General features: G+C 47.4%; 1 protein-coding gene across 1 annotated transcript in view; it reads left to right on the forward strand.

Moving 5' to 3' along the window:
* The first annotated feature begins 3,425 nt into the window (after window positions 1-3,425).
* Window positions 3,426-24,962, forward strand: part of PTDSS2 (phosphatidylserine synthase 2) — a 29,099-nt gene continuing 7,562 nt past the window's right edge. The window contains exons 1-7 of the mRNA XM_041402265.1: window positions 3,426-3,907; window positions 10,759-10,860; window positions 15,483-15,565; window positions 20,181-20,248; window positions 21,804-21,938; window positions 22,729-22,779; window positions 24,242-24,355. Coding sequence (XP_041258199.1) covers window positions 3,897-3,907; window positions 10,759-10,860; window positions 15,483-15,565; window positions 20,181-20,248; window positions 21,804-21,938; window positions 22,729-22,779; window positions 24,242-24,355 — 564 coding nt within the window. The 5' untranslated portion in view covers window positions 3,426-3,896. The remainder of the gene's footprint in view (window positions 3,908-10,758; window positions 10,861-15,482; window positions 15,566-20,180; window positions 20,249-21,803; window positions 21,939-22,728; window positions 22,780-24,241; window positions 24,356-24,962) is intronic.

Raw genomic sequence — 24,962 nt, forward strand, 5'->3', positions numbered from 1 at the left:
AGGTGAGTCTGTGCCTGCAGGTCAGCTTTGGATGAGGTATATCCAGCCCCTGCAGGAGCTTTCATGGCACTCGGAGGAGACCATGCTGCTGCTCCTGTTTAGGGAGAAATTTGGGTTTGCCTGGGAGCTGCATTTGCAGCAAGGCAGGTGAGCAAGTTGATGCTGTCCCTCTTCCAGTGCTTCCCTCCCCTCCTGCATTTGCTGCTCTCGGGTGACTGGGGCTGAGCATGGCAGCAGGAAAAGCTGAAAGTGTGGAGGGAGCCACACGGACCCTGTGGAAGCAGAGGAAATTATTTAGGATGTGAACAGCTTTGTGGCTGCTGGGTTGGTCACACACCTGAACCCACTGGACTCCAGCTGATTTGGACAGCGATTTGGCCTGCACTGGGCATTGGCAGGGAAGCTCCAGGAGCACTCCCTGAGCTGTTAGTCCTGGCTGGATGTGGAGGTGGTAATTCCCACCTGAGGAGACTGCTGAAGGGTTTTGTGTGTGAAACCACTGCAGCTGGATAGAGGCTGCCTGTTCACCCCCTACCTGGCAACAGTGCTTTTGGACAGGGAGCCCCTCTTCTGAGGGTGCAAAGGCAGTGATTCGGGATGGTGCTAAAATGGCAGCAGCTGTCTGTGCGCTCTCATAAAGCTGGGGGTGTTTTCACCCAAATCCTGCTCTGTTTGGATGTGTGGGTATCCTTGGAGCTGCAGTCAGTGTTAGAACAGAGGGTGTGGCTTGGGGTGAAACCCTGCTTGTAATTAAAGTACTGGGTGCTCATTCTGAGCAGGGAAGGCTTAGACTGGACATGAGGAGAAGGTTCTTTCCCTGGGAGGGTGGTCGGGCACTGAGCAGGCTCCCCAGGGAATGGTCACGGCCCCAAGGCTGCCGGAGCTCAAGGAGCGTTCGGCAATGCTCTCAGGCACACAATGGGATTGTTGTGGTGCCTGGGCAGGGCAGGAGCTGGACTGGCTGATCCTTGTGGATCCCTGCCAGCTCGGGATATTCTGCGATCTCTTGGGACAAGGTGAGTGCCTCCAGCTCTCCTAAAGCACCGTGGGGTGCGCAGGAGAGTGTTTTAGGCTGGAGGGAGGGGTTGTGCCGCACACAGAAATGTCCTTTACCCGTCCCGGCGTTTGGCCGCTCCTCGCCCAGCCCGCTCCTGCCCTCCTGTGGCCAGCTCCGTAATTCCACAGAATCCCAGAATCCTGGAGTGCTTGGGATTGGAAGGGACATCAAAGCCTGTCCAGTGCCACCCCCTGCCATGGGCCCTGACACCTCCCACTAGCCCAGGTTGTTCCTTGTCCAGCCTGGCCTTGGACACTTCCAGGGATGGGGCAGCCACAGCTTCTCTGGGAAACCTGTGCCAGGGCCTCAGCACCCTCACAGGGAAGGATTTCTTCCCAATGTCCCATCTAACCCTGCTCCCTGTTCTATGTAATTCATAGAACCATGTGTGAAAAACACACACAAAAAAAGTTTTTAAAATTTTAAAAGTTTAATAGTATAAAATGGCTATAAAAATAGTAATATAATTAGAGTAATAAAAATTTGGACAGTTAGGACAATACGAGACAGTAAGAACAAAGAGTTACTGACGGTCCAGGTACCTTTTCTGGGCAAAATAAGCCCGAAAAAAGGACACACCATAACAGAGGATTAACCCTTAAAAGTAAAAGCCAGTTGCATCATCTTATATGATGCATAAATTCTATTCAAACAAAGGATTCTGTCTGATCAGTGTCAACTTCTTCCTCTTAATCCTAACAGCGTCTTCAGGGCTGAGCAAGGCGGGAAGAAATTAGTTTCTTTTGATAATGGAGCAATAAATTCTCTGAAAGATTTAGGTGTCTTGTGGCTGCTATCTGGTGCGGGTACCTCATTCCTTTCTTTAAAAAAAAAAAACATCCCACATACATAGTTTCTATTTTAACTACAAAAGTTACATTTTAACTACAAAACTACATTTACCATACTATTAAAATGTTAATAGAGCACTACTAATCAATACAGCATAATACATATAGTAAATATCTGCGTAGGGCCGTATAATATGCACTTTTCACACATGGAATAGCTTTGGGTGGGAAGGGACCTTTAAAGCTCATCTTGATTATTTGCCATCCTGTAAATGTTTCCTCTAATTTCCTTCTCTGTTTTGTTTCTCTGCTCCCACAGGGGTTTGCCTTCCCTGCACACAGTGTTGCTGGAGCTTGCTGCCATGCCAAGATCTTTCCAGAAAGCTGGAGCTCCCTGCCTGCCCTCCAGGCTCGGCGTGGCACATTCCGGATGAGGAGTCTGACCAAGGTAATTTGGGAAGGGCTGAGGAATTTTAGAATTCTTCAAATCCAAGGGCACAGGGGCACCCTTCAAGCACCCCCAGCCCTGGCCGGACCCTCCGGGTGGGAACAAAACCTTCCGCCAAGCAAAACACACGTATTTAACAGATATTTAACATTTCGTCGCACCAAGAGGCGGGAATCGGGGACAGCCACGGCGTCAGGGATGGGGTACCCAACGTGGGGTACTCGAGGGCCGCACGGCAGCCTGGCAAAGGACACTTTTGTTCCGCGGAACGGAGATTTTTTGTTTAATTGCCGCTCTCGGGCCGCCCTGCGGGGCTCGCCCTCCCGCCCTCAGCGGCGGCGGCGGCTCCTGCTCAGGGCGCCACCTGGCGGCCACGCGGGTGGGGAGGGGGGCAGGGAGGCCACGCGGTTGCCACGGCAACGGAGGGGGCGGGGCGCCCCGCCGCCCCGCGCAGGCGCCGGCGCGGGGTCGCGCGGCCGCCGCGTCATGGGGAATGGGATGTGGGGCATCCTTAAGGAATGGGATGTGGGTGTCCCTAAGGAATGGGATATGGAGGGGGCCCCAAGGCAAGGGATACCGAGGTGTCTGCTCCCCGTTATCTGCTGTTTACGTGCCTCTTCTGTTGCCGATACCGGTGGTGGAATCGGCTGCAAGTGTTTCCCTGGCGTGGCCCTGCCGCTAATTGTTTCCTGGCAATTTAACGGGAATTCAGGGCTGGCTTTTGGCTGCGGCACCTCTTTTCCCAGCCCTGGTCCCCACTTTTCCAGGAGCAGGACCTCTAGGACTGAGCCCGACGGCTCATCCTGCCTGGTGGTGCTTTGGAAGCGTTTTCCTGTAGCTTGGGAGCCCGCTGTGCTCGGGCAAGCATTCCTGCCCGATTCCAGTTATCAGCATGGTTTATATGGACTCCACCTCCTTCTCTCCTCTCCCTTAATCTTGGAAGGGGCTTTTTCCTCTTTTCCTCCCAGTTATCTGGCAGAAAGCTGAAGTTGTTGTGCCCCACTCCTGCTGGGCAGGCGTTGTGTATTTTTGTGTGTCCCAGTCCATAAAACGTGGGCAGAAACCCACGGCTGCTGGTGTTGGGCCAGCAGAGAAAATCAGCTTTGTTAAATTCAGTCCTTGCAGGAAGAGGTGTGTTCATACCTGGAAAAGTGCTCCTAAATCCCGGCCTTGCTGGAGTTGTTCCATAAATCCCCTCAGCAGCACGCGTGTGTGTAGGCAGAGGTGTTTTCCCGTGTGTTAAACACGCGTCCCTTTCCATGGAGAAAACCAAGCCGACACTGAAGACGTGCCTTTGGAATCCGAGCCGAGGGTGATGGGATTTGGCTGGAGCCTGGCGTGGAGGAGTGGGAGGGGAGGGCACTTGGCTCTCACCCTGCCAATCTGGGCAGCAGCGGAGCCGAGGGTGTTGATCCCGATGAAGGAGGTGACATTCCTGCCAGTGCAAGCCGCGGAGGAACACTGGGATGCTGCTGGATCCCGGCGGGATCCCTGCGGAGCCCTGCAGGGACGCTGTGGTCTCGGGGACAAAAGGACCTTTCCTGGCGGGCACACCTCGTGTAGGCTGAGCGAATCGCGGGATCCCGGTGCCAACCTTTAAATGGAAAATGGGTAAAGCTGTCCTTTCCTTACTGCCTCGTTAAGGTGGCTCCTGCCAGCTGTTTTGTGAAGCCTTAGAGTGCCTGGTTTTGCTGTAGAATCTCGCCTCCTTGCAGCTTTTGCTGGTGGTGACAGGGCTGTCACCCCAGAACAAACGCTGTAACGCAGTTAGTGCGGCCGTGTGGATTGTTCCTTTGGAAATCTGGATGTGTGCCTTGTTCTCTCAGGAGCTTCCCTGTGTCAGGTGGTCCCTTCCAGGAGGGCAGCGTGGACAAGCGTGTTTCTTAACTTCCCTATTTATCCAGTTTTCTTTTCCCTGGTAGCTTGTGCTGACAACTAGGAGTTTAAATGTCTGGAAAAGTCCCAAGGTTTTTCCTCCTGTTACTTTTGCCCTGTGTGTGTTAGAGTATCCTTTGGTAATGACTCAGTTCCTACCGTGTCCAAGAATAAAGATGATCCAGGGGAATGATTTTCTTCCTGTGACCCTTGGGTCTCGTCTCATGCTGTGGAGGTGGCCACAGGAAAGGGAAATTTTTAAGAGTGGTTGCCCTCTGACTTTGGGAAAACATGGAATGCACCTTCTCTTTGGAGTTCAGGAGTTAGGGATAAGGTTACTCTTGTGGTTCCCTCCTTTTGGGGAAAATGAGAGGATTTGGGATCTGTGGACACAGAAATCATTCCATGAGTAGTTTAATGTGCAGAGATTATTTTCCTGCTGTAAATGTGGTCCTTGGGAAAGGTGGAGCTTCCTAGCTGGCTTCCTGCTCTTTAAAATCGTGTTTGGAACTTTGGAAAACCAATTGTGTGTTAATATCTCTGGTCTTATTCCATATAAATGATTTGGAACTGGAAAATACTCCCTTGTGGGAACCTGCTCAGTCAGCCTAACCTGGCAGTTCCCTTTGCCATTAGGAAATGCCAAGGGAAGGGAACAGGAGGAAGCTTTCTGAGGCAGATCCGTGGTTTCTGTATCATTTATCCCTGAACTGATTTCCTAGTGGGGAGCTGGGAATGCCAAGCTTTCCTGGCAAGCCACTGGAACATGTTCCCTGTTGTTTCCAGCACCTTGGATTGTTCTTGTCTGCGTGCCTTCAGCAGGAGCTTTCACACAAAGCCCTGCTTATTCTGGGGTCATGTAGTTGGATATTGTGTATGATGTTCTCCTAAAATTTCTGCAGGTATTTCATAGCTTGTCTTTAGCCAAAGGAGATTTTCCAGGGAAATGTCCATCCAGTCTTGATTTGAGGGTGTTGGGAGGTGCCAGATGCACTTTTGCCACCACATTGTGACTCGGTGGGTTAATTGCTTTTTCGAAGCCTTACTTTAATTTGGATTTCATTAGCTTTAATGTCACCTTTTGATTATTAACGTGTTTTATCTCTCACACTAATAATCTCACGTTGCCAGCACGTGGATGTGATATTAATTCCCGAGGTCATGGTGTGGCAGCAGAGATCTGTGGAGCTCAGGATGTTAAAATTAATAAGAAAAGAACTAAAAAAGAGGGAATGGCAGCGACTCTGTAGGCTAGTGGCAGTGTTTGTAGGAATTATTCCCACCGTCTTGTGCAAAAAGTGTGGAATTTGCAGCTAAGGGAGAGGCAGTCCCTGCTGGCATGTTCCTCTCGGTGTGCTCAGTGTTGTGACTCTTCCCAGATGGCCTGGGAAATGAGGATATGCGTGGGCAAACCAGCTGGTGTTGGAAAGAAGGGATTGCTACTCAACCCAAAACATTCCTTACCCATTCCTTGTGGAGATTGCTCTTATCTCTGAAGTACCCGGGATTTGCTAAGGGCGGTCTGCAGGAAGAGGTGGGGATTTATCCAGAAGAAAGATAGGGGGGATGGAATATCCCCAGGCTGGCAGGAGCTGCTGTCTGTGCCCTCTGCTGAGGGGTGCCCGTGGCACTTCCAAGGCAGCATTCCTGGAGTTTGCTGGGAGCTGAACGTGGGATTTTTCCCTGCTTTAATGGCACCGTGCCGAGCCACGCTGCCTGCTTGGGATTCACTGCACTGGAGAAAAGGAATGTTGCTCCAGAGCCCTGGGTCACCCTGCCATGCTTTTCCAGCCTGTGGGAATGCCCTGGGCAGGGAGCAGGGGCATCCAGGCCTTGTGCAATCCCACTAAGCCACGTTTGCCAGCTGGTCATGGATGAGAGGGCCTGTGCCTTGGGAATTGTGCTGTGGGAATGGCATTGCCCTTTCCTCAAAGGAGGGGGCTGCACAGTTCTGCCAAGTAAGCTGGAAATGCAGAAGGAATATCTTTGTGGAGAGGGTCTGTCAGAGTTCAATGCCCCATCTGGATATCAGGTCTCTATAAACACATTCCCAAAGTTTTAAGGAGAGTAGGGAAAAATGTGCTCAAAGAATGTTACCTGTAATTCCCTGTCACTTGTCTCAGTAGAACTACCCTAGGCTATCTTCCAAGACACAACATTTCCATAGGTTTAACAAAAAAAATGTTTAATAATCAAAACTGGGCATTTGTGGAAGTTGCAAGCTCTGTGGAACTGATGGAAACCCCGGGAACTTTGGGAACTCAGTCTTTCCTCCTCAAAGGAAGGAAAACCCCAGATTTGCCAAAGCTTTGCTGTTGACCTGTGGTTCTGGGTCTCTGGAGGTCTGTGCTCCTGGGCTTCTTTGGGGAGATGGCAAGGAAAAGGCACGTTGCTATTTTGGAGTGTCACAAGTCCGTACGGAAATTTAATCGGCGTCGGGTGACTTCAGGGACGTGCCGAAGATGTGCGACTGCTCTAAGAATAGGGACTGTTTTATGGACTCTGAGGGTTTAAACAGACCTTAAAACTTAACTTAGAGCTTAAAACCAACAGGGATGTTTGTATGGTTGGGTTGGAATTGAAGTTTTCCAAATGGTCCCAACAGTTGGCCTGTTAGCTACAATTTTTATTTCAGATATGGTTGGTTTTAATTTGGTATTAATTTTTGTTGTGTTTTCTTGTGTCCTATTGTTGACACAACCCTGTGCTGCTGCTTTTGGAGGACAGGGTTTGTTGTACTGTTTGCTGTATTTTCTTAGAATTTGCAGGTGATGTGTTGGTTTATGGAGGGTACAGAGCTTTGACATCCATTTAAAAATCTCTTTCAGGAATGGTTTCATGAGTTTGCCATTATTTGGGATAAAGAAATAATGAAAAAGTCACTGACAAGTTTTTGGGTCTGCTGACAGATCCTTTCACCAGCAGCTGCAATTAATGCAACTTTTTTAACCCAAGGGGCAAACTGGACTGGCTCTCCTTTGGAATTTTGTTCCATTTAAGAGGACTGACCAAAATATTAATAAATAAATTCTTTGCATTGTGTTCCAGTGATTGTTATTGTGTTTAATGGAGTTGTTGCATCACTGGTGACAAACAAGCCATGGATAACAAGGGTGTGGTCCCTGCTTAAGCTGATTTTAATTTGTGGGAGATTGAATGAGGCCATGAGCTGCCTGCTCCTGGGTGTTACTCTCTCCTTTTCACCCAAGGATCTGCCAGAACCTCCCAAAAAAATGACATGTTTAGACAATTTCCTTGCATCGTTGCTGTCATAGACTTCAGCTGGAAAATAAAACCCTTATAGTGATTTCCTTGACAGACCTGCAGTGTCTCAGTGTGACAGGAGAATGACCTAGCATGAAAAAGAGAAGTTGGGATCAAACTTAATCCAATCAACTAGAGAAAAACCCTTTTTTTTTGTTATCTGCAGTGCGGGAGAGCTTCGCTTGCTCTCACTTGGTGTTTGAATTAGCAGGGCAAGGGCTTGTGTTAAAACAAACCTGATTTATTTCATTTCAGTCTCCCAGGGCTTGAGTGGGGAAAGAGCCAAATGTGTGGTGCAGAAAGGCAGGCAAATAAGCCACTTAATATTCCAGCTTTTTAACAGTTTGGGATTTGTGAGTTCTCTCCCTGGCCTTACAATTTTTGTGCTCAGGTATGTCAGGCACTGCTTTGCAGAGTTTTTGATGTGAAACCTCCCAGATCTGGCTGCAGTTTTTACCCCCTTAGCTTTGGTCATGTTGCCCAAGCTCCTGTGTGTAATTCTAAGGGGAAGATTCCCAACTTAGCTCTTTTCAGCCTCCCATGCTCCAGGCCAGGAGAACATAAGCCTTTCCATGTAATTCCTGCCTTGCTTACCTTGCTGGGTTGTTCTTAGCTCGCCTTCCCCTGGTGTGTTATTTTAAAGTGTGTGTGGAGATGAAAACAATCCCCTTGTGCCGTTAAATTCATCCTGGTCTCTCAGACGAGCCCTTCCTTTAAGGAGAGCTGCTCTTTTTTGTGGGATTTTATTTTGGTTTTAAACTCCTGAGCTGTGAGAAGACATGGTGTACATCCATTTTTCCTGGCTTGTTTTCCTCTCTGGAGTGGATTTGTGTGATGCTTTTCTCCTTCTCATTGCTGTGTCACTCCTCACAGCTCTCTGCCAGGGCTGCCAACTTGCTCTTTCCAGAAGTCAAGCCCATCTCCAGAGTCTTTCATCCCAGCTCCTGGCATTCATGCTGTGCTGGAAGCACCTTTACCTTGAAAACCTGCTAGGAGGGAATCTGGCAGCATCTGGAGATGAAAGCTGAGCCACAAGGGAAGTGATGAGAGAGCAGCCTCTTGTTTCTTCTTAAACAGGGCAGCTGGTTGGGCTTCAGGCTGGTGGCTGTGGCACCAAAAATAAGTGGGAAATGCACGGGGCTCCCCAGCACTGACCCTTCACTGTCCTACAAGATCCTCACAGCTGAATCATCTTTGTGCTGGTAGAGGGGTTCTCAAGGTGTTTGTCCCAGGGAGGACCTGCAGTAACTGATTTTTTGGCAATTTGTGGGGTCTGAATGCATTGAAAAAGCAGCTGACTCGGTGTGGGTGTTCAGGTGGTCAAACAGCAAGGTGGGATTCCAGATGTGTTTTTGTAGCCTCTTGAAAAATAAACAACAATGTAACAATTATATATAATACATAATATCTATAACTCTACAACAATATGTATAACTAGGTTGTATATAACAAAATAACAATATTGTATATATACACTATTGTATATATAGCAGTATAACAATGCAACAATAAGTGCCTGAGATACCCTGGAGTTCATGTAGCCTCTCTGGTGCTGGCTGTAGAATCCATTCATTCCATGCACATGTACCTGCAGCCAGCAGGAGTGGGGCGTGATTGCAGCGTGGGCTCCGTGCTGCTGTCCTGCCTCCTGGGAGAGGCTGGGTTTACTTCTCCAGCATCCAGGGCAGGCCCCACGTGAGCTCTGATGGCTGAATCACCTGTCCTGGCACCTGGGAAGATGCAGCTGCCCAGCAGGAGCTTGCAGCTCCCAAGCTTTGCCCTGGGTTTTGGCACACTGATTCCTTGCTGATTCTGGAAGTGCTCGTGGGTCCTCGTGTTTTTCTGCTGGAGCTGGTGGTCCGTGCCCTTGGGAGAGCCTTCAGTGCCAAGCTCTGTTCTGGCAGGGGCAGAAGAGCATTGTGTCTGCTTATGAGGTATTGCCTGTGTGGGATTGCAGGGATGCTGTGGAGAGCGTGGGGGTTTGCAGTAGGATGGAATTTTTGTTCACTAGCAGCCTTTCTTGGACTTTCAGAGCAGTTTGAGGTGGGTTACTGCAGGGTTGTTTCAAGGGAAGTCAGTGGATGGTTTGGAAATTCCAAGGTTTGTTGTGCAGCATGCAACCTGAATAGACAAACCTTGGAATGACTTGGAGATGGGATGTGAGCTGCTGTTACAAAAGAATATGTAAAGAAAATGGAAATAGAGCCAAATGTGTCACATACAGACACTTTCTTTTACAAGTTTTCTCCTCCCTTAAGCTTCTTCTTTATAGGTGTTTTTTATTAGTTTGTGTTAAGGGATGTTATCCTCTAAACCAAAACTCATGGTGTGTCCTTTGGCCTTGTTTGAGTTCCCATGCTTCCCACTGGGATCAGAGGAGTTTTCCAATGAAAACAGTAAGTGACTTCTCATTAGGAAGGGAATTTTCAACTTGGAGTAAGAAAAGATGCAGACATTGTAAGAATATTGTCTGTGTGGTGATCAGTGAGTGTAGGGTGGGGGTGTCACCTGGCTGGGTGTGCTCTGCTTGCTCTCCTTCCATAGAATCACAGAATCCTGGAATGATTTAGGCTAGAAGGGACCTTAAAGTTCATCCAGTCCCAAGGACAGGGACACCTTCCCCTGGCCCAGGTTGCTCCAAGCCCAGTCCAGCCTGGCCTTGAACACTTCCAGGGATAGGGCAGCCACAGCTTCTCTGGGCAAGCTGTGCCAGAAGAATTTCTCCCTGAGTGCTTCACAAAATCCATATAAACCTGTGGGCTCCCATGGATGAGGATGTTTTACTGCTGTGGAACAGCCACCCAGCTTTGCTCTCATGGTTGTTCCCACAGAATCCCCTTGTGCTAAGTGCACTGAAACTGTAGGAATATCCCTGGAAATCTGACATCTTGAGGTGCCATCAACAGCAACTGTTCTCCTTTAGAGATTTTATTTTTTAAAAATGTTTAATGACTAGTTTTTCTTGTGTAATTCCCACGTCTGGAGTGAATTCCCTTTGGTTGCTCTCAAAGGCCTGTTCCCTCAGCTGCAATTTTGATTAGCAGGCTGTGAAATAGGGCACTGTCAGGTGTGGACCTGTCAAACCTGGGGAGACACCTGGAGCTGTTTAGATGCGGGTGTTTGCACTGGGTGCTGGTTTTTTCCAAGCTGCTGCTGGTCACATGCAGTGCCACTGTAAGTTCTGCTCTCTGTGCTCTGCAGTACAGAAAACCTCAATATTCCTGACTGCTGGCCGTGGTTTTGGCCTCCTGAGGCTGCACTGGCAGGGTGAGATGTGAGTTTTCCTGCTGTTTAATGTCAGTTTTCTCTGTTCTGAATTTCAGGAGAGCTCATACCCTGACAGTCCTGTTCATCCTCACCTGTGCGCTGGGCTACGTAACCCTGCTGGAAGAGACTCCCCAGGATACAGCCTACAACACAAAGAGGTGAATATCTCAGCAATATCTGAATATTCCCGGGTGTGTTTTTGGAAAAGGGACCTCCAGTGACCCCTGCACTCCCTTGTGGAAGTGCCTGTTCCCTTAGGAAGTTACAGAACCAGTCATAAGTCTGTAAGCTTCTCTGATGCTGATCATTGAATTCAGTTTCCAATCAGTTTAGTGTCACTGTCAGGCCTGTGGCTGCTCTGTGGTGTGCTTTAAAGCAAAAAACAAAAAGCTTGCTAAAGCCTCCTGGCTGGGTTTCTTTGGCAAGGGTTCTGTTGCTGTTTCTTAAAATAGCCTTTTCTTAAAAATAACCTTTCCTTAAAATAACCATAATTTCAAAGTGCTGGGAGCTGTGACTAAATTTTTTCTGGCTCAAATGCTTTTTGTAAAATTCTCTTCAAGATTTCAATACAAATCCTTGTTTGTTGTTGAAAATTGCTGTGAGAACGTGTAGCCCAGAGGGAAGCTCTGGGGAAATAAGAATGAATCTTACACGTGTGGTCAGTTCCTACTGTAATTTAAACTGATCCAATGTGGTTGAATTTCTCCCCTTTTAAAATACAACAGGGAAGAAAAAGGAGCTAGGAAAGTGGTGTTTTAAAAAGCTGAGCATGTTTTAAAGATGTGCTGCAAAGTGTCATTGCTAGAAGCAAGAAAATAATTGTTTTCTACCAGTCTGGTTTCTTAATTATAATGAAAATTTTCCCCTTGCTGTTGAAGGGGTTTTTTCCTCTTTTTGTACATTTCTGAAGTGACTCAGGATATAGCATCCATTGTCCTGGAGATGCAGGAATTGTGGTATTTCCTGAGATAATCTTGGCTGTTGTTCTGGCAGTTACACAAATCCTGGGGGTAATGGAAGTCCCACTGTGCCCCACTGAGAGCTGGGATTTCACACGTGGGGGTGACGTGGGACAAGCTGGAAGGTGTCTGGAGCTGGGAAAGGTTCTGGAAGTTGCTGGGGAACAAATGCTGTTTTGTTCCCAGTCATAATGAGGGAGGCCAGGCTGGAGGGGTGGTGTGGCCTGGAATGGCCACTCAGAACTGGGAAGGGGAAAAGCTGAAAGAGAAGTGATGATGCATCCTTAGGGAGTAATACAGAGCTAAGGTGACTCAGTGGAATATCTTATTATTGAGCTTAGAGCCTCGGCTGCCTTAATCAAAACAAACCCAGGGAAGATTAGTCAGCAGGTGGATCTTTCTCTCAGGAAATACGAGTTTTTGTGTGCTTATCCAGTGCCCAGTTGTTAAAATCAATTTACAGCATCATGCCAGGAAAGGGGCAGCAAATGGGCTTTGCTCACTGCTGCAGCTCTGCAAGGTCTTGGCACAAAAATCCTTGAAAAGGAGCATCCTGAGGCTTGGACATGATCTTCCAAATATGCCAGGTTTCATGTATCTCTGGACAAATGAGGTATTTCAGAGCAGGGTAAGATGGGCACAGTGTGCATCAGTGTATCCACAGCCCGAATTATCACAGATTTTGTATTTTTGCTTTCATAATTTAAAATCCCTTGTCCTGCCCCGAGAGCTTTGGCAGTCCTGGTGTGGAGCTGTGTTGTGCTGCGGTTCCAAGCAGTTCCAAGCACGAGGCTGTCCCTGTGTGCTGGTATTCCTCGGGAACACTTGGTGCCTAATGACCAGGGGGGTTTTGTCACCAGGGAGCAGAGTCTGGAGCTGTCACGGGGTTTTATTTCCACCTCCTGCACACTGACAGTGGAGCAGTGTCTGGGGTAGGTGCAGAGCCTGAATGCACACTTCAGAAGGCTCCAGCCTCCTTTGTTTCCATGCCCTGGCTGAGGTGTCCTTGTGAGCTGCAATAGCTGCTCAGAGCAGCAAATTGAGGTGAATTTCCCAAATTTGCTGGCTCGGTGTTTCCCAGACTGGAGTCTTGGGATGGTCCCACCTTCCCCCCTATAAAATTAGGATTATGTCACCCTATAAGACGCTCCATGCAGTCACTGGCAGGAGCAGGGTGAGAGGTGGATTTGTGGGATCACTCACAGGAGAAGTGATGGACAAGAGCCGAGTGGGAGCAGGAACCTCTGAGCTCACCGGGTGTGGTCTCCGTGGCTGAGATTGGTGTTTGCATCTCTTACAGGACTTCTGTCCTGCAATAGGGCAGGGCGGTGAAACAATTGAAGGAGGATTGTTCGGGTTTGTTTTTTTTAAAGATAGGATTGCAGGAGCTTTTTATATGTAAATGTAGTAAGAGTTCATTGGGATCACACGCGGGGTCAGACTGCCCCTGGTATAAGAACAGTGGAACATTTCCTTTGTTAGGCAAGGAGAGGTGGTGCTGTGAACCTGTCTGATCCGTGAGAGCTTTATTCCTGCTGTTCTTCCAGCCATGGGGTAGCTCATCCTGGCTGACAGCTGGGACATTCTCCTCTGTTCAGCCTGGACTGAGCTCCAGCTCTCAGTGTAGCCAGATAAACACTGAGCACCTCCTCTGCGTACCACAGAAGAAATCCACAGCTCCCAAAGATTTAGAATTCTGGGCAGGGTGTCTTGGGGGAAAAAGAAGTTCTTTTGTTTCCCTAAAAACACATTCAGGTTTAAAAACACCGGTGTGCTTCAGGGTTGTATTTCCAGCTGGGAAATGTCTCTCCTGAGATGATTTTTCACACAGCTCTTGGCAATCCCTGCTTCCCATGGGGACAGATCCAGGGATGGGTGGGCTTGCATGCTGATCTCCTGCTGCTGTGGCTCAGCACCCACAGGGAAATGGAGGTGACAGGAGGCCAGAGCCCCCTTCTAGGGCTTGTGGTGCCCTGAGGGCGTTGTACCAGCTGTGCCAGCATGGATCCAGCCCGGGAAGGGACGGGGAGTGGGAGCTGGCTCCTTGAATCCCAGGACAAAGGGCCATACACAGCTCCTCATTGTCCTGTGTGTCTGCATCGACTCTCAGCGCAAACAAGAGTTTGTTTGTGCTGATGGAGCTGCTGCCAGGCTCTCCCTTTTTTTTTTTTTTTTTTTAATTTGGTTAAGTGCTAAAATGATTTTTGTGGGCACACTTTGCTGTTTTGTGCCTTCCTGATTAACTGCTCAGGAAAATCCATTGGCTGTGTCCAGCCAGGTGAGGAGAGGAGAGCCCCTCTCAGGTGCTGGAGCATTCCTGCCTCAGGCTAGGATGCTGCTTAGGCATTGGAAGCTTCCTAAGGAGGTAAATTAATGAGGATAACAGGGAAAATTTAGTTACCACTGAGGAAAAAAAAAAAAACAAAAAAAGAAATGGAGCTGGTGTGCTGATTTATGCAAATCTGCGATTTGCTTCCAAACTTCCTGTGGTGAACCTGAATTAAGTGAATGTATCTGGATCCCCAGCATATTTCAGCACTGCAGCTCTTGGGCCAAGAGTGGGTTTTAGAGGAAGGAGCACAGCTGAACCCCTGTGGTGATTTGGATCCAGGATTTGAATTCCAGCTTTGGGAAGACAACCCTCCCAAGCCCAGAGCAGTAGTCTGGAGACCTCAGTTCGTGGCTGAGCTGGGATGGGGTTGTCACACCACACAGGACTGGAGATTCCGGATTCAACCAGGGACTCAAAATGCAGAATATTCTCATTATTGGAGGTCAGCTGAAAGGGTTTTGCCCTCCAGATCTTTGGAAATCCCCATGGAACTGTCTATTCACAGATCCATTCAGCACCTGATTCTGGTGTGCTTCCCAGTGTTTAAAGCAAGCAAAATTACTGAGTTACATCTGCTAACTAAACCCCATTTTTGTTTTCAGGAAGCACAAACATTTATATTCAGAGGTGAATGTTACAAAATAGTTTTTGTAAATCCTTTAGTCTTCTGTTTTGAAAGGTTTTTTGACATGTTTAAAGCACAAACAGTCTCCTGTTGCTTCTGGTTTATAACATTTTCTCTCTGGCAGCAAAATTACTGGGTATTTTGTGTGATTTCTGGAGACTGAGCCATTTTATTTGCAGTCAGGGGTTGCATCATTTTCTGCAAACACGGAATGAGCTCTTTCCCAGTTGTCCATCCTTTCAGCTAGCTTTTAAGCAGGTGAAATGAGACAGCAAGTAGGATCCAGTGGGAGTTGAAGTGCAGTAAAAGGAGCACTTTTGGATTGCTTTATGCCATTTAATCCATTAAAACTAAAGGAATACGCCCAGGGTCGTAGGTCTTTGGTATATTTGGGCTTCTGGTCTGATAATTTATTTTTATTTAAAATCTCTGTTATGTTCCTTAGGCTCTGTGTTATGATTCCAGCTCTTGAAATAGCAGCAGTGCTGGTGTGGTCTGGAAGGTTCCTGCTTGTCTTTAATTGGTTAAGAAGCTGTTTTGGAGTGATGACAAGTCTGACAGCTCCTTTTTAAATTCCATGGAAATGTAGTGGAGCAGTGAGAGCTGTCTCACTGCTAAATCCTGTGTGTCTTTGTGAGCCAGTGGGAATAAAAGCTGCTCCCAGACACAGGGAAGTGTTTGACTTGCTGTGATCCTCAGCCTTCTTTTGGCTGTTTTTTCTGGATGGTGTCTGGATCCATTTCAGAGGGACACATTCAGCAGTTAAAGAACAAGGGCCAGACATTTCTTTCATCAGAGAACATAATTTGCAGTCTCAGGAGGAGGATGAGGCAATAAACCAGTGTGTTCTGTTTTCCCTTGCAGAGGAATCGTTGCCAGTATTTTGGTTTTCTTGTGTTTTGGGGTGACACAAGCTAAAGATGGACCATTCTCGAGGCCTCACCCAGGTAATTCACCTTGCTGGGCTCACTCAAATCCTCCTGAGCAAATCCTCCTCGCTCAAATCCTGCCTGGTCTGTGAGGGGGGTGCATGTTTGTGCTGCCTGGAGAGCAGGTAAGTTGTAATTTCAGTAATCACAGGTTCCTCAGCCCTGCACACTGATCATGGAGGCTCCTCCATAACCACCCTGCTGGGCTTCCATGGAGCCTGGAGATCTGTTTGCATCTCCCTGGTTTGGCTTCCTGTTGTTGCTAAAAAGCTCTGTCAGAACTGCCAGGTTCTTAAACCTGAACTTCCCCTGTTTATCCTCGTTTTTTTCTCCTCTGTGCTGGGACTGCACTTGTGACCTTGTCTCCAGTGCAGGAGCACTTCCTTAGCTCCATTTTCCACGGGAGATTAGAGGCTCTTGATTATGATTTTAAAGGTTTCTTGTAAGACTGGAAGTCTTGAAAGCATTTGAAAGCACAACACAAACCTCTTCCAGGTAATGAAATAGCAGGTGAAGCATGTAAATATTTAAATGGCTTTGATCCTTTGCCTATTTTTAGATGTGAATTGTTGAAAGAGGAAGAATTAAGGGAATTCGTATAGGCTTAAATAATATTCCTGAAAGCACTGGGCTCTCCTACAGCCAAATAAAGCTGGGTTTTATGCCAGAAATTTAACCCAGCAGCCACCCCACAGCCCTCAGCCAAAGCAGGCTTGGTTCCAGAGCGGTGCCCTCAGCACACCTCTGCAGACCTGGGCCTTTATTAAATTTGCCTTTCTTATTCAATAGCAGGTTTTAGTCTTTCCTTCTGTTCCAGTTAATTGTGGTTCCTTCTGTAAAATCAGTTGCTCCTTTTGAGGACACCAGTGACACTTGGGTGCACCCAGGTTTTGGAGGTTTGTCTGGGCTGGTTTTATTCCCTAGAACAAAGCAGGGAAGTTTGGCTTTTAGTCTTATCCTCACTGTAACATTTCCCCGTAACATTTTGGCTTTGTTTTGAGCTTTCTGCTTTCAAATGTCCTATCCAGAGCTGCAGGGTTATTTTGGGGATTTTTGTGATAATGTGATGCTTCCCAAATTCCTGATTCCTGAGCGTGAAGCTGTGTTAGGAACTCCTCTGTCACTCCAGTCCCTTGGGATCATCTTCTCTGCTGTCCCTGCCTTCCCTGCTGCTCCTGCTGTGTCTCATTAATCTCCTTTTCATTAAGGCCATTAAGGAAACTGATCCCAGCCACTACCTTAGTGGCACCTGTCCACACTGGTGGCTTTATTTCTTTTCTTGGTTGCCTTCTCAGCATTCCCAGCTTTAGCCAGGGGCTCATCCAGCTTTGCCATTTTCCTGATTTCACACAGGCCCCTGTTTTCTGCAGTTTAATAATTTTCTACATGGACAGACACCAGCTGCCTCCCTGTAATTCAGAAATGTAGGATTGTCATGGAAATGAGTAGGTATGACTGTTCAGACAAGACTTTACCAACTTGCCCTGCTTTTATCCCATTTTCCACTGGCTGTGGTTCTATCCAAGCCTTCACTGCTTTAGCCCCAGGGGAACAGTACAGTGCAAGGGACAGATCTTAAACTCTGCTTGAGGATCCATTTGTTTACTGGTGGGTGAACAGCCAAATTTGGGGAGCATTTCCTGATAGAATTAATCCTGGGTACAGCCAGCATCTGTAGCCTGTCTCCTTAGGACCTGCAGATAAATCTCCCTGCCAGCTCCTCCTCTGCTGCTGTAGGAGCCCAGGGATGCTTTATTGCCTGTCAAGATAACACGTCCACGCTGTCATTCCAAAGAAATTTTCCATGACAGTTCTTGATGCCTTGAGGAGCAGCTTTTAATATTCTCAGCCTTTGCCAGGAGTTATTTGATTTAATACAGGCTGTGTGACAGGATGAGCTGTTTGGGGAGTAAATTGTGAGGGTCTGGAGTAACCTGTGGGATTGAGGGCTGGGATAGCTGGGAATGTGCAGGCAGGGACCAGGCAAGGGCAGCACTGGTGACACTGGGAGGAGCAGCTCCAGGGCAGGTGTTTTCCTTGGGCAAGCAACCCAGATTTTTGTGTTTTTTACTCATTTAGCCCCTCAGGCAGAGTGGGCCAAACTCTGAACAGAAGTCGGGAAAGCGGCTGGTTGGATTCAGCTTGCTGGGATGTTCATGCCCTGTTCCCAAATCCCTGCAAGGCAGCAGTTTAATGTTTGATCACAGGGTTATCAGGTGTGTCAATGATTAGTGGAGACCTCCTTACTCAGGAGGAAAGCCCTGATTGGAGGGAGGCAAAATGGCAAGTGAATGAAAGGAAAACAAGTACTGGAGACGTGCCAAACATAACCTTACAGCTATAGCTGAGCCTGACCCAGCAGGAGAGACAACAGTGTTTGCACAGCCTTGAAAACATTTGGGGTGCAGGTACTGGGTGTGTTCAGAACCTCTGGGGGACCTCTGTGAGCTGGGCAGAGACCACAGCACTAAATCAGAACCAGATCTCAATTTTTAATATCTTTTTTTGCTGAGCCTGCTCAGCAGCTGCCACAGCCTTGTGTACAGAGGGAAATAGAAGCTCAGACAAGGATTTAAATTTCTCTGCTTTCTGTGTCTACATCACTTTCAGGACCAATCTGTCACTTTGCTGACTGTGAGCAGTGTAAAATCTCTGGTGCGAGGTTTATGGGTTAGAAAAAAAGACATTTTTGGTATCTGGCAGTGACATTTAAAGGTGTGGTGATGAAAGGTTAATTCTCCCTGCTGGCTTGAATGTGGTGCCAGTCTGGGGAGAGGCTCCTCTCTTCCAAATAATCCTGTGACAATGGAAGATTTTTTTTTTTGCTGTTTGTTTTTTCCTAAGATGCATACGTGGTTGGAAGCTTTCACAGAGCTCTGAACTGCTGTTCTGCAGGCCACACCTGCCTTTTTTCTTTTCCCTTTTTCTTTTTTTGTTTCCCAGAAATGTAAAATAGGTGATTCTGATGAAGTTAATTTAGCAGGTTTGTTGCAAAAAGGTTTCACCTTCCACATTGTGGTCTCTTTTAACGATGTCCTGCTTTTAAAAATGTGTGGAGTTTGTTAGTATTTTTGGTTTAGTTTTTTTTTTAATCATTGTTTCTTTGGTTTGGTTTGGTTTTTATATATTTTTTTTTAATAATTTATTTCCTACTTGAGGCTGAGCTGGATAAAGACATGTTTTGGGAGAAAACGTCTCCTGAGGAGCTCTGTGGGGAGTTGATTTGGGGTTCTGAGCTGATAGCTCTGTTTGTAATTCTCTGTTTGCTTCGTTCTTGTGTAATTTATGCCTGGCCCTGCTTTGAACATCAAAGTGCCTACATTGCCTTGGAATTAACAGAGAGAAATTCCAAGGCAGACCTTAGGGTCTTGGTTTCCTGGCAAACCCTGCTGGGATTCCTCTCCGTCTCCCCCATGGACATGAGGAAGGAGAACTCCATTTATAACCGGGAAACACCTGAAGGCAGGTCGCATCCCAAGAGTGCTGTGTGGCTTTTCTGAAATTTCAGTGTCCACTCAGAATATTGTGAGTTTTCCTGAATTCCCTTGTGTGGAGTCTTTGGGTAGGGAAAACTGCAGGAGTTGTGTCTGTACCCACCCTGGCTCTGCATCAGCCTCTCAGGGCAGGAGACAAATATTGATGGAGTTCAGAGCCCAGAAGTCACTGCATGGAACAACAACCAGGCTCTGGATAGATCAGGGGCATGGATGAGCCCATGGGGCACAAAACCCCCATCCAGGATGGGCTGTGACCCAGGGCTGAGCCTGGCAGGAGAGCTGGGAGTGACAGACACTGCAATTTGGGCACCCTTTGCATTCAGGTGTCACTGGGTGTGTGCACATCTGTGATCACACGTCTGGGGAGGGCTCCCAGCAGCTGAGCCTTGCATGGCATTTCTTATGGACAGGCCTGGCACCCAGCACCTGCTGAACCTTTGGTCTGCTTGTTTTTAATTTCATTGCAAGTAGAAGTGGAGTTATCTTTGGGGGTTTGAAATGCTTTCTGCCCCGTGGGGACACGACCTTGTCCTCAGGCCAAAGCTGGGCTGCCTCGGGTGTGTCTGGTGCAGCCAAGGCTGGACAGGTCAGGTCACCTGAGAGCAGGGAGAAAGCTCAGGAAGGAGCAGGTTCTCCTCCAAGAACTGCTGGAAAGCATTGCAGGAGGCACGTTCCTTTCCTTCTGCTTCTTAACTGCTGAGTTTGTTGGGTTGGAGTGTTCTAGACCTGCATCCCTTCTCCCAGATCCAGGTCAGTGCCTGAGCAATTCCAGCAAACTTACACAGCAGCCTGTGTGGGAGTTGAAGATCCTTTCTGGCTGTAGCCCTGAGGGAGGGTGGGGAGCACTGTGCTTGGGAGCTGGGAATTAGAATTCCGTGGTGGGAGCATCTCTTGGAATGGAATTGGTTTCCTGTGGCTGTGGCTGCCCCATCCCTGGAAGTGTTCCAGGCCAGCTTGGGTGTGGAGCAGCCTGGGACAGTGGAAGGTGTCCCTGCCCATGGCAGGGGGTGGAATGAGATGGGCTTTCAGGTCCCTGCCAACACAAAGCATTCCAGGATTCTGTGATATTGAAATAAATGAAGAATTAATTTATGGCTTGCTCCAGAGCTGCTGACATCCCCTGTGTCTCTCTGCAGCTTACTGGAGGTTTTGGCTGTGTGTCAGCGTGGTCTATGAGCTCTTCCTCATCTTCATCCTCTTCCAGGTAAGTGACTGACACCACCAGCTCCTAAATGCCACTTCCATGTGGGAATCAACTCCTCTGTAGTGTTTTTTTTTTCCTGCTGACTACAGGAGATGCTTGTTTTTGTGAGATGGAATCATTAGGCTGTTTAATAAGACTATGAGGCTGAGGGAAATGATAATATAAAAATATTTCACCTGCTCTGACCTCCAGTCACCCTCAGCCCGGGGTAGACACCATGTTGAAGTGGTTTTAGATGAGCTGGTGAGGGAGTTCAGGTTCAGCAGCTGGTGTTTCACAGTCCTGTCTCTGCCCTGCTGGGCCATGTGTGACTCAGGGGGAATTCACCTGGTTTCACCTTTGGAAATATCTTTTACCTGGAGTGACAGGTTCTTTGTAGGTGTAGGGGTTTTGCAATAAACCAAAACTTCACACCCAGCTTTGTGTGGTGGCAGGAGCTGAGGAGCAGGCTTTTCGTAGAAAGATGTGCCTTTGGTGCTCCCAAATTAAACATTTTACCATATCTTGTCCTTTAGTAAACTGAGAACTCCCCCCTGACTTGTACAATTCTCAGAAGCTAAAATTAAATATTTTGAGACAATATACTCATCAGGCAGCTCTAAAAATCATCTTATCTGAAAGAAGGCTGGGGGATGCTTTTTTTTTTTAAAGTTTTGCTTCTAGAGGCCATGTGAGCTTGAGGAAGTGGGACTGGTCACCCTGGTCTTTTCCAGCCGTCCTTGAGCATGATATTCCTGAGTAGCTGCAGTCAGACTGAGTGATTTTTATTGGTTGCACTGGTGTAGTTCTGAATTCCAGCAGACAAGCCTGGAGTGGCTTTGCTTCCCTGTGGCAGCGTGTGGTGTCAGCAGAGATTTAGTGGTTAAGGAACTCCTTGCTGTTGCTCAGCTCTTCACTAAAAATACATCAATGCCTTGCCCAGGTTTAAATAAGGTTAAATTCTGCTGAGTCTGCAGATGGCTGAACTTCCTGACAGCAAATCCAAGCTTGCTCATGGCTGAAACTTATCCCAGAGTTCAGCAGTTTATTCTGTAATTTTATTATTACTCTCTTAATTAATTTTGGCTTTGTCCAGCTTTGCTGTCTGTCACAGATGTTCCAGGGTTGAGCCTGGACCACAACACTGAGTGATTCCACTGGGAAATAAATGCTCAGCAAATGTGTGGCTGATTTAGTGACAAATTGGTCATTTTGATAATTCCTTTTTGCTGTTTGCATGGGAGCTTACTGGAAATGGGTGTTGGGAAGGATGAGCTGTGTGAAGCTTCTGGGAGAAGTGGGGAGCACAGAGGAGTGGCTTGGGGTAAAGCATTAAAGATCACTGATTTTTCATATTTAAGGTCATTCTGTAGCCATTTTCCCCCTTGATATTTAAGACTAGAGGCTCCAAGTCAGGTGTGTGTGTAGGGTGCTCAAGGCCTGGCTTTTATTTCAAGACTTGTTCCTGCAGGAATGTGAAAAAGGGTTGATTTGGAGATCAGTGTTGGCCTTAGTGGTGTTGGTGGCTCGTGTGTGTGAGTGCCTCAGGGGATGCTGGTTCTGTGTTCCCCTGCAGACCGTGCAGGACGGGAGGCAGTTCATGAAGTACATCGACCCCCATTTAGGGGTTCCTCTGCCAGAGAGAGACTACGGGGGCAACTGCCTGATTTATGACCCTGGCAATGGAACTGATCCCTTCCACAACATCTGGGTAAGGAACAAACCCGCTCACGGGGCTGGCTTTGGGTAAAAAGCTGCTTGATTGAACTCTTCAGAGCGCAGTGGTGAGTCTGGCTGAGCGCTGAATCAGAGCACCGCCTGTGACTGACTCTCCAGCCTCTTTATTTCTCTTCTCCTGACCTTTCCTGTCCATCAGATGGGGGTGTGTCTCTCTGGATCCCAATTACCTGATGGCCCAGGGCTGAACTCTTCAGCAGCTCTTCTTTCTCAGCTCGTTGGTGTCAAATTTTCCCCTCAGAGTTTGGATTTCTTGGTGTGCTTGAGGAGTCTTCTCCTCAGTCACCCTCGGCCACAAAGCCCTAAAGCTGCACCTCAGAATCCCAGAATGGGTTGGGTTGGAAAGGTGATCTAACCCCCTCCCCTGCCATGGGCAAGGACACCTTCCACTAGTGCAGGACTTTTCCGAGTCCTGAAAGCCATCAGGTTTCTCACTGGCAGAAATTCCAGGGCAAAGGAATGATGGTTGTTTACAGCTCCCTGATTGCATGGAGCGAGGAGCACCCAAATCCTTTGGGTCTATCCTGTAAATCTTCAGTGCATCAAAAACTGGAATAACTGGGGTCTGATAAAAGTAGGGGGAAAGGCACTGTGTCCAGGGACTGGCAGGGCTGGTAAGATTTAAGAAGCTCTCCTAAATTCCTTCCTGATGAAGGAGTGAAAGTATTCATATGTGGTAAAAACAGGCGCTTGTTGCTGCATTTTTCTTGGCGGAAAAAAAAAATAAAAAAGGCTGTGACCTTCACTCTCTTTTTGGTTTTCAGGACAAGCTGGATGGATTTGTTCCTGCTCACTTTTTTGGGTGGTACCTGAAGGTAAGAATGGCTCATTTCACCCTGGGAACTCTGCTCCTCTGTTCCCAAAGCCTCACTGCTGCTGCTTTTGTGGTGCCAGGCCTTGGTCAGTTAATCCAGGCTGTTTGTAATACATGAAAATACATGTCAATATGTGAAAAGCCTTTTTTCCCCTTTTTTTTTTTTCTGTCTCCTGCCCATGTTAGGCCATCTCACTTCTTTCCAGAGCCTTGTTACGTCAGCAGGCTGCTTCCTTCCTCCTCAGGGATTCATCCTGGGGTCAGATCAATAAAGAACTTAATTCCTGTAGCAACAGAAATGCTGGAATAACCTTTGGAAGTGGTGTGTGGGGCTGGCAGTGACAGTGATATTCCCAAAGGCAGATGCTGCTGCTGCTTTCCCAATGGCATCAGATCAGGATTTTAAACCATTAAATGGGCAGTGGTTTAATTCTTGGTACTTCTTAGTTGGTATCAAGCAACTGCAGAAGGAATTCCAGCTGTGCCTGTCTCTGGCAGAACATTCAGCAGTGTTTTGCTGATTACTTTGGTCTAAATATTACCTTTTTTAACACAAGCAGACTGACTGACTCAGGAGATTTTGCCCCCTGCAGACCTTGTTTGGGTTTGCTATTTAAATAACAAACTGACAGAGCTTGGCTGTTCTAAAACAAGCTGGAACTGTTGGTTTGTATTTTCATGTAAAAGTGCAGATGTGTTCTGTGAGTGGTTCACCTCAAAACCAGAGGTGAATTTGCTGGGCATGGGGAGACCTGGACTTCAGCTTGTTCTGTTAATGAACTGAATTCTAAATTTAGAAAACTTGGATCCTTTTTTTTTTTCCAAGAGAATTGCATTAGAAACTGGGCTGCCCAGCTGGAAGAAGGCTGGCTGCTGGATTTTCTCAGGGCCATAGCATATTTTTCTCTTAAATATGTTAAATATTAACCTATTTCTCTTTTAAAAAGCTGGAGGTTGAGTGTGTTGTCTCAATAAACAGAGATGGGCTTATGTTTGGATTTTTTCCCCCAAATCTCAAAGCACCAGGGTGGCAATATTGTGAATGAATGGGCCTCATTCATCAGAAATGATTGTGGCTTTGGAGTCGTTTAGAGCCCATAAAAGGCTCTGAAAAACCTTTTCTGAGCACTGTAAGAGCAATGCTGCCTGTGGTGGTTGAGCACCCAGTAATTCCATGCATTTAACTCATTTCCCTCCTGCTGAATCCCATTTTACCAGAATTTATCATAATCTGTATTCCTGTGCTGGTTTTGGCTGGCGTGGAGGTGATTTTCTTCAGTGTCATTCCTGTCTCTTGTGCAGGTAATGGTGATAAGTTGAGGGGCCTGTGAGCATTTGGACCATCATCTCACAAAAATGAAATTGTCCTGAGTTTCCTGATCCCTTTCTGGATACTGGAGACAAGATCTACACCTGTAGATGTTTTTTTAGCAGCTGTTTAAAAGGCTTTTTTCTCCCTTCAGACTCTGATGATTCGGGACTGGTGGATGTGCATGATCATCAGTGTCATGTTTGAGTTCCTGGAGTACAGCCTGGAGCACCAGCTCCCAAACTTCAGTGAATGCTGGTGGGATCACGTACGTACTGCAGGGATCAGGGTTTATTTGGGAATACAGATGTTAGAGGGAGGGCTGGGAAGTGAGGGGAGCTGAGCTGTATCCTGTGTGTGCCTGCTCCCTGTTGAATTTGTGACGTGCTTGTTGTCACTGTTTCTGTAGTGCTGTGTGTTAGAAACAGTTGGATGTGGTTAAATATTTGTTTGGGTTTGTTTCACACCACAGGGAGGATCTAAAGCTGTACCTGAACGTTTTCAAATATTTGCTGATAAAGCAAATAAAAACAATAAAGCAGTAAAGTCTGAAATTCAGAGAAAGGCAAAACTTGGTGTGAGCTTAAAGGGACACCCTTTTAAAGTTGTGTTTTGTTTTCCTGTGAGGTGTAAGTTGGTGCCAGAGCAATCAGAATTCCTTGCAGTCAGGGAATACAGCTCTGGGTCTGGGTTTGGATGGATTTTGGGAAGGACCCAAGCTTGGAGTCATTTGCTCCATGGTTGTATTATCAAAAGTCAGTGCATTATTAGAGACATCAAGCCAAGCTATTTAGCCTTCAGAAAACCTGTGGAATTAACACTGTCCCACTCCCTGGAATGCAGGGGTGTGCCTGTAGTGATTCCCTTTCCCAAGC

The sequence above is a fragment of the Onychostruthus taczanowskii genome, unplaced genomic scaffold (genome assembly GCF_017590055.1).
Source record: "Onychostruthus taczanowskii isolate IOZ18803 unplaced genomic scaffold, ASM1759005v1 scaffold195, whole genome shotgun sequence".
NCBI classification, from domain to species: domain Eukaryota; kingdom Metazoa; phylum Chordata; class Aves; order Passeriformes; family Passeridae; genus Onychostruthus; species Onychostruthus taczanowskii.